The sequence below is a fragment of the Bidens hawaiensis genome, unplaced genomic scaffold, assembly GCF_021521415.1.
Source record: "Bidens hawaiensis isolate Kalapana, Puna unplaced genomic scaffold, B.hawaiensis_p1.1 tig00027305_1, whole genome shotgun sequence".
NCBI lineage: Eukaryota > Viridiplantae > Streptophyta > Magnoliopsida > Asterales > Asteraceae > Bidens > Bidens hawaiensis.
In genome coordinates this window covers 60,632-74,335 of record NW_027494410.1, presented here as the reverse complement: position 1 = coordinate 74,335, position 13,704 = coordinate 60,632, and the positions used below count along the sequence as shown (strand labels likewise).

The window sequence follows — 13,704 nt, the reverse complement described above, 5'->3', positions numbered from 1 at the left end:
TTGCATCTGATGTGATTGTTAGACACCAGTATGCCAGGCGAATTGCACTCGAGCTTTATGTATGTCTCTTGGAGCTATATACATCTTTAGATGTCAAAATCTATTTGATTACCATAATTTCAGATCATTCATATATCAATTTATTGGAACATAGGGAACTAAGAAAAGATGTTTAGAAGGAAATAAGTTGAAAGTCACCTAAAACATATTTTTCAATATATCAAACTGCCTAAATCATGTGTTATAGAAAAAACAAAAACTAAAATATGTAATTTTGTATGAAAAATAACCTTTCTTTGAATGAAAAGTTTTTCGGGTTGACGCAAACCACGCTCTATCTTGATTTGACATAGCATGAAATCCGAGAGAATTTATAAAAAGAAAATTACCAAAACAACCTTTTTAATTAACAAAATGCAAAAAAGGAAGAATAGACATATGATATGTTTTTTCTTTAAATAGCTCAATCTGGTGAAAAATTGTCATCAATTCAGTGAAAAATTGTCATGTGTTTCACTTCTGGACAAGTAACATAGAGAATCCATACTTTGATTATCAAGCAAGATGAAAATCCACCAACCACTTTTATGCATTATTTGGCATGGGGAATCGGTTACTGTGTGCAAGTTATAGCTTTTTTTTTAAATTTAATTTAATTTAATTTTTTATTTAATTTTCTTTTTTTTTTTGTGTAAATGGGCGGAGATGCTGGGGTTTGCATAAATGAGGGAGATGCTAGGGTGGTTACCGGTCGAACCCACATACTATATTTAGAGGTTAAACCTGGTATACATATATAGAGTTGATTTCTTTTGATAACCACTTTGAGTTTTAAAAACTAGAAAAAACTTAATGTAACAATTTTTTTTTTGACATACATGTGATACGTAGGTTACATGCATATAAAAGAATTAAATTATTTGTTTACGCACCGAATCAACGTTTTACATAGGTATAACGTTCCATTTAAATGATTGTGCGTTCCATATTGAATTCTTACAACTCACCCAGATTCTCAAAACATCATTCACCTGTATATTGCTTATTTAACATGATATTATTAATTTGTAATTGAAAAAAAAAACAAAGTTTTATTATAAGCAAAAACAAAAACAACAATAACGATATAAGTTTAAAGGGCGCAAAAGTAAGTAGGACCGACCTATAAACCCCAAAAGGAAATAAATAAACAAAATAACTGGTCAACATGCAAAGGAAGAGGAAAAAGTATATATAGAGTTGAAGAGGTTGAGTCAGTTTCAGTCACTAGCATCCTCAACCGACTAAACCCTACCTTATCTCTTCAAAACAAAAACCCCTGTTTCTTCCTTTAGAATTCATCATATCATCCATAAACCCATTTCTAATCTGGGTTTTCAAATCTTGTAAAAAAGCAAGGGTCTTGACATTTTATAGTGAATAATCATGGTGGCCTTTAATGGTTTATTTACTAAGAAAACATTGTTTGGCCTCTTTTTCGGACAAATTCTCTCTCTTTTCATCACCTCAACTGGATTCTCATTATCTGAGCTTGCTAGAAGAGGTTTACATGTTCAAGATTATTATTATTATTATTATTATTATTATTATTATTATTATTATTATTATTTTCTTAAATGTGCAATGAGCTGAATAATCTTGATGATTTATGTTATTATGTGTAACATAGGAATCAATGCACCAACATCACAGTCTTTAGCAAACTATGTGCTGTTGGCAATTGTTTATGGTGGAATTTTGATTAGCAGAAGAAATGGGATGAAGGTTAGTGAACATTAGTCCATATTTTTTCAAATTTTATTGCTTTTCTTGAAGTTGACCGGTTTATTTACGATTCACACGTTTGATTGCTGAAAGTCATATGAGTGTTGTTTTTCAGTAGACAAAAGGGAGTGTTTGATGATGCTACAGTAGAGTTATTAGCTTTTCAAACCACCATATTTTGTTTCCCATTTCAAAGATATATCATTTCAAAAAAGATGCAAAAAAAGATATATAAGGATAAATTCCATGCTTTCCCAAGTGTTTTCTTTTCGTGGATTTTACTGTGATTTTGAATATGCATTAAAACTGATTATTGTGATTTTGAAGTCACAATAACTAGTTTAAAGAGTGTACGGGTTAACTGACTATATGATTTTAATCATACCTAGATAATGAGTCACTCAAAGAAAACTGATTTACTAAAACAAATGTAAAATTACATAAAATATCCCTTTACTTAAGCAATCATCTGATATATCAAGTCATAATAATCAGTTGTCACCATTCCAAAAAATGAAGAAGTTGTTTTATATCAACATTTGCAGGCAAAATGGTACTATTATTTACTTCTTGGGCTAGTAGACGTGGAGGCAAATTATCTTGGTAATTCTTATACTATTACAAGGCACGTTTTAGAACAAAAAAGTGTTTCGGGTCAACCATAATCATTTGACCCGTTTCTTGACTCGGCCATTTTCCTACCTCTAGTATTAAAAAGTTTTGATTTTTATGTGCAATCTTGAACAGTGGTGAAGGCATACCAATACACATCATTAACAAGTGTTATGCTTCTTGATTGTTGGTCCATCCCATGTGTCATACTCCTTACATGGTTCTTCTTGAAGACAAGTTACCGGTTCAAGAAAATTATGGGTGTTGTAATTTGTGTTGCGGGTATCGTACTCGTTATCTTTTCAGATGTACACGCGTCAGATCATTCACGTGAGCATATTTTTCTTTTATTTCATTTTGTTTTACATTGATATTATTCTATATTTGATCATTTATGCGTGTGTTTAGAGAGCGGTAGCAACCCTGTTAAAGGGGATTTGTTGGTCATTGCTGGAGCTACACTTTATGCTGTCTGCAACGTTAGCGAGGTGAGTAAAACGGGTGGGTCGGTCAAAGGTCAAATAATGGTCAAATGAGTTCAGGTCAAAATGGGTACCAAAAATTTTATTGCATTCTGATTTTTTTGTTGGTTTTGCAGGAGTTTTTCACGAAAACGGCTGATCAAGTTGAACTATTGGCAATGTTGGGGCTGTTTGGTGCAATTTTTAGTGGTATTCAAATGTATCCTTCTGTATAGTTCTATGTGTGTCTATAACAGTTTCATGCTTATGTTTATATTTTTCATATTTGTGAAACGAATAGTAGAAACGTGCTAAACTATTAGTTATTTGCACCTCTATCGGTCAGTTTCACTAAGCACTACATTCATATTGTATGTTTACTATCAAAATTATAGTCAATTGCATAATTGCCAATGCATTGTTATTTTGTGGTTTTTAACAATGCTCGTAGAAGCGTGTTTGAGCGAGAGGAACTCAAATCCATACATTGGTCATCAGGAGCAGTACTTTCTTTCTCTCTCTCAATCTATTTATATATATATTGTGTGTGGGTGGGTGGGTGCGAGCACGCGTGATTCTTTTGAAGCACCTAATTCGGTGCTAAAGTTGCAGAATTGACGCATCTTAAAGTAATAATTTTTGCCGTGTTAGGTGCTTCAATACGCTGGATTTGCAGCAGCAATGTTTCTGTTTTACTCAGGTGTGCCGGTCCTGCTAAAGGTAATGGCTTTTAAATTCTGTATAGATCACCATAAACTAACAAATTTTTTGCTTGTCTTCCATTATGCAAACGTCTTAAGACCTTTTAAAATGTTTGTTCGTGTCGATATAAAATGCAGATTAGTGGATCCACAATGTTGAACCTGTCTCTGCTGACATCAGACATGTGGTCCGTATTGATACGCATACTTGTATACCTTGAAAAGGTTAGTAACAATTAACAAATATAGATCTTAAAAATTGATAAAAAAAAAAAAAGAAAACTCACTTTTGTAATTTTGCATATATCATCAGGTTGATTGGATATACTTTGTAGCTTTTGCTGCTGTTGCTGTTGGGCTAGTTGTTTATTCACTGTATGTTTCCTTATTTCTATTTCACATATGTTTTCTTTAAAAGTTGATTTTATACACTTCAACTTTCATGAGCCAGAATTATGGCATCTTAAAAACTAAAACCTTATTTGGCAGAAAAAAAAAAGCAAAGATTATGTTTTGACTTTTAAAAAAGATGCTTCGTTTTGTGGGTCCCATCATGCGCATAGTGGGACCCGCAAAATGAATTGTTCTGATTAGAGGGATACTGATTTTTTTGCAGGTTCGACAAAGAAGGGGACGAATCTCGAGGTGATAATGTTGAGCTGGCAATAAGTAAGCATTTTGATGAGGAAGCTGATGTGGCGGGTCGGTTAAGTTAAGCTAACCAGATTGGAGCATTCTTGCTCCAATCAACGAAAACAGGATTTTAGAAATGAAATACATGGGTAGTTGAGGGATCTTGGATTTATTTGTATCCAATGTTTTTTAGTTAATGATTTTGGAAATAATTACAAAGGAAATATAATCAAAGTACAATGAGGATAATTACAAAGAAACCGTCTCCTAATTATAGCGGAGACAATTACAATAAACTCTTAACTAATATCTGCTAATAATTCTCTCGTTTTCAAACACTAAATCCCGATGTTAGATACAACTTGCAGGTTGAAGTAATCCAGAAGCATAGCCGGCAGCATAGGAACAAGATGAAACTGCTGGTAATTGACCTCCAAATTTAAGGTTAACATCCTTTAATGTAATTCCACTACATGGGCTCCCTTTGCTACAATCAAACTTCACTGCCGCGCATGTTGCCGATGTTCCATGCACATCCTCGTACACCACATTGCTGATCTTTACTCCAGAAACCTCGTTGGGGCAATTGTTGTTACTGGGACAGTAATTTCCGTCTATTATGATCGGGAATTTAACGTTCAACATTGTTGCTTCCTTGAAAACAACATCCTTCACGAACCCGTTGCTGTTCCTTGCCCATGCTTTTATCCTCAAACCGTTCTGGGCACCTACGAATGTGGTCGTTTTTACCGTTACGTTCTGGACACCTGGTTCATTCAGTTCCCACCCTAGACTCCCAATGCTGCATCCACAAACAAATGTATAATCAATAAGCCAGATAATATGTATGTGTGTAAGTGTGTGCGTACGGTATTGTTCGTGTCAACCCAACCGGTTCGTGGGTTGACGTGTTTAACCCATTTATTAATTTATCTATTTACAAATGTGCTTTATATTATAAATTAATATTTTAAGCCAGAATCTACATATTAAAACGAGAAATTGATATAAGATTTTTTAACGAAAAATGTAACTGTTTCACATACTTTGTATTTAATTTTCATTGTAAAATTGTAACTTTAAAGTATTATAATATCCAAAAATAATTAAAATAAAACTGGGTTAGACGGGTTGTGTTTGGTTCAACCTACAAATGTTCGTCTCATGTTCGAGTTCATATGTTTGACACGATTTCCGCTTCGGGTCAGGTTGGACCCACCAACCCGCGAACATCCTTAATTGTTTGATAACTCAGAGCATTCCCAGCCCGTTCCCTACCCTATATCCATATATATCATATAATTACACTAAAAAAACACTGTATTTTTTCTCTCCTGTTCAATTAAATAATATTTTTTATACATTTATCATCATATTTTCTCTCTCTTTCACTCACAACTACTTCATGAAAATATTAAAAAATTATACAGTATTTACAGTAAAACCTTACTTCATGAAAAACATGTTTTAGGTGAGTTTTATCTTTTCTTAGTTCCCTATGTTCCAATAAAATTGATATATGAATGATTTGAAATTACAACCTCAAATCAAATTATGGTAATCAAATAGATTTTGACATCTAAAGATGTATATAGCTCCAAGAGACATACATAAAGCTCGAGTGCAATTCGCTTGGCATACCGGTGTCTAATAATCACATTAGATGCAAGGTAAAGAAGATTCAAAATTTCCTAAATTTTGTGATAAGAATGATGGTCCTGGAGATGATTGGTGTAAAATTTGGATGTATCCATCACTCCATTATATGCAAGATGTGTCAACGGCTATGTCTCCAAAGTGGCCAAAAATGTTGAATATACAGAGATTGCAAAGATGAAGAATATGAAGGTGGCACATAATGGCCATACTTTTGCCCTAAAAATATTCTTAAGACCACCAAAGGCTTCACTTTTAATCGTACTACATAAATCAATCATATTGCGTCATGTGTCATGATAGGGTGGACTCGTGTCTCTTGTCAGCACCAAAGTACACCATGTGTTGTCCGGCTATTGAGTTTCTTAAAACTATATAGCCAAAATGATAATTTGAAAAAAAAATAATAATAAACAATGATTATTTTGTTTTAAATAGGTGGTCAACTAGTTAATTTTCGTAATTTTCTCGACGAATATTATGGATATGAATGGTTGTTAGGACGTGCAGCTTTCACCATCAAAGTATCATGTTTGGGTTATGACTGGTGTTCCATAATCCGCATACTGGAACTGAATTTGTGACTGAAACTTGATGCATACGACTTAATACAAGCTAAGATCATGTTAATTTAGTACATAAATAAGTAATCCCCTTAGGTCCTACCAGCTGACTTTGGTCTGGTTCCAAACGGACCACGCACTCGTTAAAATAGGTTAAAAGTGCATCTTAATAAATGCAATCTCCTAAATAGTTCTATTCATTGTATTTACACAAATTTGAACCGGGTCGACCAACATGACGTCGCACACTAGATGATTACATACCTAACCGGGCCCCTTTGGCCCGAGAAAATTGCTTTTCATGGACATCTAACAACGAAGAAATGTAAAATCACAGATGCAGCATGCTGATTATAGTCGGAACAGCATAATTATTTCCCACACTTTATGAGATGTAACATATAAGTAAACATACTTCCGGAATAAACATATAACCAACGTGTTTTTGTAAATTATAACTACTCACTTATTGTCACCATCACCACCATATTCAGTTGAATTACCATTCCAGAAAGCATTTTGGCCTTTAAATTCAGCATCATCTTCATCATGTTTCAACGTGTGAATATTGCTTCCACTTCCAAATCTAGATGGATTCGGTTTATTGCTTCTACTAGTTGATGATGTGTTACCGCTTTGGTTTGATGTCACAAGGTAGGATCTCCTGCTTCCAGTGTTGTTCCCTTGCGGTGCACCTGCACATTAACAAATTAACACCTTCTACAATAACAAATTTGACTAGATGTTCAGTATTCACTATTCAACTGCTTTGACCCACCAGAAGTTGAGGAATTTGCAACAGCATCGCCGCCGCCACCACCTAAATAAGCCAAAGGATTCACATATGAAAAATATCGTCTCAAAAGTGAGAAATAGCTTTCACCATTTGAAGATCCAGTGGGACCCTCAGGCGCTGACATGGCAGGTGCTGAAGATCGTCCTTTGTGGGTCCCGGACCCTTGGAGATGTGGTACCACTATTAATGCTTGTCTATTAAGCAGACTTAACTCTGTTAAAGTTTTGTGTAAATCTGCATTTGACTTTTACAGTATCAAAAGTTGACTAAATTTTTTTCAAGGAAGGGTAATTAAGTAAATTCAGGTTAGTATACCTTGATCAGTGAAAACCTTGCGAGGATAAGGAATTGCCAGATCATAAGGTCCAATGCTACTTTCTTGATGTTCATCCACATAATCTTTGACCATTTTTAAAGTTTTTGTAGGTTCAAATTTCTCTTGTAAACTTGCACCACCAGGTAACCGTATATTTAAAACAATATCAGTTGATATTTTTGAGTCGAGGTCTGAATTATCAACTTTCTCGGTTTCAATAGTTTCAAACTTTTCAGGCTTTGGTTCGTGTTGACTAACGTTCAAGGTCGGTTTTTGTTCAACTCCAGATTCACTTGCACTTGGGATCACTTGGTTTGTAACAGGCTGTTTAACATTATTTTCAGACTTTCCAGGCTCTGCTTCACGTTGGCTAACATTTAAGCTCGGTATTCGGTCAACTCCAGATTCACTTGCACTTGTGGTCACTTGGTTAGCCAGTTCATTAGTTGTTGTAACAGGCTGTTTAACATTATTTTCAGACCTTTCAGGCTTTGCTTCACGTTGACTTACATTTAAGCTCGGCTTTTGGTCAACTCCAGATTCACTTGCAGTTGGGGTCACTTGGTTAACCGGTTCATTGGTTGTTGTGACTGCCTGTTTAACATTACTTTCTTCTAATTTTTCTTTGTCATTATCCAAATCTTTTTTGTCCACATAAGCACTAGCATTAGTACCGGTGGAAGAACTACCAATTTCATGTGCTACCGAAGGAGTTTGTTCAGTTTGTCTCGAGGCAAGTGCCGCAGTCAAGATTGTTTCCTGTATGCAGTTATATATTAATTAAATTTATGATGTCATGATTGAGTCAAATCACCGACTCAATAAGAACTGTTTCTGAAAACAACTGTGTTAACTCAACTTAATAGTGGAAATATATAATGCTAATTCACAAATTACACAATGAGAATGCCTAACCAACCTGAACATGAAGACTCAACCATGCTTTCTCAAGGGTTGAAGCCAGAATCTCAGCACTGACAACGCCCTCTGTTTATTTATTAAAAAAATAAAAAACAAATAGAAATTTGGTAAGCTAAAAGTAATAAAACCAAAAATAAAATATATACTATCCATAGTTGTAAATTTACCATTTTGCCATAGCTGGACGCCGTTATATCCAATAGCTGTTATACAAGGAGCAGGTTTCTGTGGATCTATTCAGATTGATGCAAGGAATGCCATACACGTATAAAAAAATAAACCAAATATAGCCTACTTTTAATCACGAGGGCTCAGTGATAATAATAAAATCTTTGAATCAAGCAAAGGATACAAATTGCAGAAAATTGAGTTGCATCTGTGCTTCCTTCTAAAATGTGCAGCAAGATGCAGTACTTTGATATCGACTCTGCCACCTAAACATTCAGCTGTCATTAGACCATAGCTTTTTCCCAAAACTTAGAGCATACACTAGCTCATATCATAAGTGACTAAATATCAAAAAAACAGCATGATAATTGAAATATAACATTAACTCACACTTGATTCTGACCAAGTAGATCTATCCAAAGAGATTGAGTCCTCATTTTCTCCTGTAAATATCAAAACCAAAGCATTTTAAACAAGTAACCGATAAAAAAAAAGCCTTTGCCTACATGCCTAATATATCATGAAAGCGAAATATTACCCGATACGTAAACTACAAAAAGTTTTTTCTGTCTTTTGGCTTCGGTGATTGCTTCAATAATAGAGCCTTTGAACGCAAGAGACGAGACAGATCGTTCCATCTGTTTTAAATACACGATAATTAGTAGTTTCATATCATTAAGTGACACAAACAATAACCTATTTTTATTATATACAATACACTAACTAACTTCAATCTGAATTTTATGCAATTCAAATCAGTAGCAACTAGAGCAGTTAAAACTATGAAAAGCTGAAATGAACGCAAATTGAAATGAGTTTAATTTGTATTTAACCGATTATTAGTACAGCCATGAGCCCTAATTTATTCGTAAGCAATCAAAATCAGCTACAGGTAACCTATTTTTTCTCAATCGATAACAGAATCAGAGATGGACAGTTAATGAAATTTAGAAGCGTAATAACGAACGAACGCAATTGACAACTAAAGATAACTAGCTATCGTAACGAAGAATATTTAAACAAGCAAAGAGTGATTCATTCATAATTCGATTTGCGTGAAGAGAACAAATTTCTTCGTACCTTTGGGATGGATTTGAGGCGGTTTGTGAACTTATTTTATTACTTTACGGTACGGTGTGTTTATGGATCATCCAACTACCATACGGACCACTCTCTCAACAAGTCTTCTTTTATGGGCGATATTGAAATAAAAACAAAATTCTTCCATTTAAGAAAAAGAAAAAGAAATATAAGATAATAGTTGTTCTAGTTTATTCGATATTAGGTGATTAGATAAGAAAAAGCTACGATCCAAGCGATCACACAATCAAATTAAAACATATGAAACGAGTCCAACCTGTTTATGAGAGACTATCAGGAATATAGTTAATCGTGTAACGCAAATCATCATGATATATCCAATGTTTTCAGACCCGGCCCGGACGTTGACCCGGTAAGACACCAGGTCAAAGGTCGGATCGACCTGGGAGGGCGGACCGGTGTTTGACCCGGATGACGTCATAAATAATATTATATATATATATATATATATAATATTATTTTTTTCCATCAAATTTTATAAGATGAAGAATGAAAAAACTTTAAGGTCTAATTTGTTAAAAGCTTTTAACATTAAGGATGATAATTGTAACTTGTTAATAAAGTAAAAGAAATAAAAGAATGTGTTCTTCATCTTCATCTAAGTCTGCTTACTAACCCTACAGCCGCCATTCTTATTATCACAGGTGAGTTTATCCATCCTCTCTCCATCTTCATCTCAATCTCAATCTCAATCTTGATCCCAAACCTTCCATATTCATCTTCATCTGTTACTATAAGATTGAATTGCTTTTCTGGAATGCCATGTGGTTGTCGGAGACGCGATTCCAAGCAAACCAGGATCATGTTCATGCCGCGAGTTGGATCGGATATACCAAAACGAGTCCAAATCATAATAAAAAAAAATAAAAGAAATGCTTTTTCCGGTTCACCCACCGGGTCACCGGTTCCGGGCCGACCGCCACCCGAAAAACCCGGCCAGGTTTTTAGAAAACGGCTCAAATACCTGACCCGACCCGGTATAGGCTCCGGGTCCCGGTCGGACCGGTCCGACCGGCCGGGCCGGGCCGGGCCGGGTTTCAAAACACTGGATAATTCTTACTTTAGAGAAAAATGTACGCTTTCTACAGTTTATAACTAAGTATATTATACTTAGACATGAATTATAATTTTGAGAACTTTATTTTATTGTCTTAATTCTGTCTATTATTTCTTAAACATGATTAGTGGTTATACTAATAATCGTATTAAATGTGTCGTGTCAGTTATCTTATTATAAACTACTAATGTTTAACCATGTTAAACTATTAATGTTATATAAACTACTAATGAATTAGTTACATTTTAAGTGTGTTATTAACCAACTATTATGTTTAGCTAAACATGTCATGTCCAAGCACATTGTAGCGTTAAACATGTCGATTCGTACATAGCATGATGTGTTTTGTTAGCTTTATAAATAAGATTGTTATAACAATTAATTTGCTTTATTCTCAGGTAACATAGATTAAAAACACCATGTGTTATTGGGCGCGTAGTTAGAGCATCACTGTTGAGTTGTTATACATACCGTTGCATAATGCATGAACCCTCTAAAAACAATTGCTATTTAGATATAGAAATAATACTCAAGTTAATTTTAGTAAAACTTTTGGTTTTATGTGATAGGGTGATAGTTCTCTTAAACATATATAAAAGTTCTTTAAGCTTAGAAAATATTAATAGAACCAAATAAAAAGTTAATTTTAATAAAACAATTGCTCACTTTCATTTAAACCAAAAATTCATTTTCTCATTGGCATACCCTTTCAATTGTTCCTCAAGTTAACAGGCAATATGGTTATCAATTGGATTTAACAATAATAGTCTGTAACATCCAACATCAGTCGGCGAGAAGAACGAAATATTTTTTATAAGAATTAAATACCTTTTCTATCATAACGTGTTTTGAATGCTTAATGGTATTGGATGGGGGGGGGGGGGGGGGATTTCACATTTAGATTATGCATCGACTTCATCTTTGTAGGATTGATCATTTGATCCTTTCTACCTATCCATGCTTTCTTCCTTTGATCATGTGTTTGATATGTCATGCTAAATCTTTTATTTGTTTTTCACTAATTATACTCATTAGTACGTCTAGAGGATGAAGTACCAACATTCTCTATCATTTGAAGTCGATGTGTCGTAATTCTTTAAAATATTGGGTAGAGCATCCTCTAATCTAAGACATCAAGTGTAACATCCCGAAATTTCAAGATAATATTAATTGTATTACTTAATAATAGAGGGAAAGTTTACTCGGGTTATCAGGAAATAAATAAAAGAGTAGGAGTTGGTATGGGTCGGGCTAGTGTCGGGTAATGGATGTTGGTTATGGATTTGGATTAATGAGAATGGGATTTCAGGGATATAAATACCCCCAAAATCCCAACCATTTTCATTTTCACCAAACTTCCTAAACACACTCAAAACACACACATTCTAACCGATCAAGATTCGAAGCCGAGACCCGAGATTTTGTTGATAGATCTGAGTTGGTAAGGTAAGAACAAATCCAACAAAGCTAATATTACTGAAAATGGTTAGGATTGGATGGGTTAACCGGACCCGAAACCCAAACTGCCCAAATCGGACCCCTAAAACGTCGATTTTAGGCCGATTTGATGGTTGGGTTTTGTAGGCGCCGATCATACGATTCCGTGGGTACCAAAATCGAGTTATTTGGCTAAGAAACGAAGGAGTTATGGGCAAACAGATCTGCAGCGCGATAACTTCGCCTGCAAGATTAAGTTCGCCTGATGAACTTCGCCTTCAAGCGTAACTTCGCCTAAGGTTTAACTTCGCCTGAAGCCAAGTTCGCCTAAGGTTTAACTTCGCCTGAAGCCAAGTTCGCCTAAGGTTTAACTTCGCCGAAGCTAAGTTCGCCCGAGGGTTAACTTCGCCTAAAGCCAAGTTTGATTAGAAAATAAATTATAAGCGATAAGTTAAAGTAAGCTAATACTAGGCCGCCAGATTAGATCAGACGAGTATTGATACGTGTAACTTGTACAGTCAGCCGAGCTCAGTTAAGGAAGGGATTTACAGCTATCAGAAAAAGAAGCAGAGTTCAGGTGAGTTTCTAGCCCCATTCCTTGTTATGTTTTCGGGGCTGTGTGCATACTTGATGTGTCGTTAATACATTTATCCTAAGTGATAAGTGTATGCCATATGTGATATATGTGATATGTATGAATGATTGCTTGATGGTACGTGAACGATCTTCGGATATTGCACGTACTGTCAGGTTGTAACGTTATAAATATGGTAAGTATGATATGTATGTTTATGTGTATGAACGTAATAAAGTTAACAAAAGAAAGAAATGACGGTTGTATGGTTGTATGGTTACGAAAAGGGTACCGAGCCCTAATAATACTCGAGGTATGATGTATGGTTGTATGGTAACGAAGAGGGAATCGAACCCTACTAATATTCGAAAACAAGGGACCAGACCCTTATAATATCTGTGATGTTAGGGACCAGACCCTTATAATATCTGTGATGTTAGGGACCAGACCCTTATAATATCTGTGATGTTAGGGACCAGACCCTTATAATATCTGTGATGTTAGGGACCAGACCCTTATAATATCTGTGATGTTAGGGACCAGACCCTTATAATATCTGTGAGGTTATAGGGCGAAAGGCTCTTTAAAACGTATGATTATGAATGTAAAGAAAGTATGTAAGTAAGAAAGAAAGTATGTAAGTAAGAATGAAGGTATGAGTACTTGTGTGTGTATGAAAGAAAGTTATGAGGTTAAGTACGTATGTATGTAATAAGGTATTGTATGGTATTGTATGATTAACTAGAACTCACTCAGCGTAGCTGACTTTTAGTATGCACGCAGGTGAGTAGGATGAGACAGCTGGCTTGAGTGGAGGACACATGGCAGAAGACTAAAGCCTGGCATCTGATGATCTGATATGTTTTATAAGTTATGTTTTGATTTTGAAAAACAAGAGGAATGTTTTAAGACATGATTATGAATTGATATGTAATGTTTTATGA

General features: G+C 34.9%; 2 protein-coding genes and 1 pseudogene across 2 annotated transcripts; 1 reads left to right on the top strand and 2 right to left on the bottom strand.

Moving 5' to 3' along the window:
* The first annotated feature begins 1,425 nt into the window (after nucleotides 1–1,425).
* On the top strand, nucleotides 1,426–4,815 carry LOC143575201 (uncharacterized). Its single transcript, XM_077059632.1, has 11 exons — nucleotides 1,426–1,543; nucleotides 1,670–1,764; nucleotides 2,310–2,367; nucleotides 2,512–2,706; nucleotides 2,785–2,864; nucleotides 2,975–3,057; nucleotides 3,289–3,340; nucleotides 3,489–3,557; nucleotides 3,677–3,763; nucleotides 3,852–3,913; nucleotides 4,155–4,815. Exons 1-11 carry the CDS (start codon nucleotides 1,426–1,428, stop codon nucleotides 4,252–4,254), a joined length of 999 nt encoding a protein of 332 aa, XP_076915747.1. The 3' UTR covers nucleotides 4,255–4,815.
* On the bottom strand, nucleotides 4,523–6,108 carry LOC143575188 (polygalacturonase pseudogene; annotated as a pseudogene).
* A 685-nt stretch (nucleotides 6,109–6,793) lies between these two features.
* LOC143575182 (plant UBX domain-containing protein 11-like) lies at nucleotides 6,794–9,279 on the bottom strand. Its single transcript, XM_077059619.1, has 8 exons — nucleotides 9,130–9,279; nucleotides 8,982–9,034; nucleotides 8,776–8,857; nucleotides 8,591–8,656; nucleotides 8,422–8,489; nucleotides 7,502–8,261; nucleotides 7,169–7,420; nucleotides 6,794–7,085 (listed from the first exon to the last, which is right to left on the bottom strand). Exons 1-8 carry the CDS (start codon nucleotides 9,260–9,262, stop codon nucleotides 6,853–6,855), a joined length of 1,647 nt encoding a protein of 548 aa, XP_076915734.1. The 5' UTR covers nucleotides 9,263–9,279; the 3' UTR covers nucleotides 6,794–6,852.
* Nucleotides 9,280–13,704: the final 4,425 nt, after the last annotated feature.

What these genes read in the sequence shown, in the direction of transcription:
- LOC143575182 (XM_077059619.1), bottom strand. Translation starts at nt 9,262, where the DNA reads ATGAAACTACTAATTATCGTGTATTTAAAACAGATGGAACGATCTGTC. An exon ending in AACTCAATTTTCTGCAATTT is followed by an intron (nt 8,657 to 8,775) that starts GTATCCTTTGCT and finishes CAATCTGAATAG; the next exon opens with ATCCACAGAAACCTGCTCCT. An exon ending in GGTTGAGTCTTCATGTTCAG is followed by an intron (nt 8,262 to 8,421) that starts GTTGGTTAGGCA and finishes AACTGCATACAG; the next exon opens with GAAACAATCTTGACTGCGGC.
- LOC143575201 (XM_077059632.1), top strand. Translation starts at nt 1,426, where the DNA reads ATGGTGGCCTTTAATGGTTTATTTACTAAGAAAACATTGTTTGGCCTC. An exon ending in ATCTGAGCTTGCTAGAAGAG is followed by an intron (nt 1,544 to 1,669) that starts GTTTACATGTTC and finishes TGTGTAACATAG; the next exon opens with GAATCAATGCACCAACATCA. An exon ending in CTGTCTGCAACGTTAGCGAG is followed by an intron (nt 2,865 to 2,974) that starts GTGAGTAAAACG and finishes TTGGTTTTGCAG; the next exon opens with GAGTTTTTCACGAAAACGGC.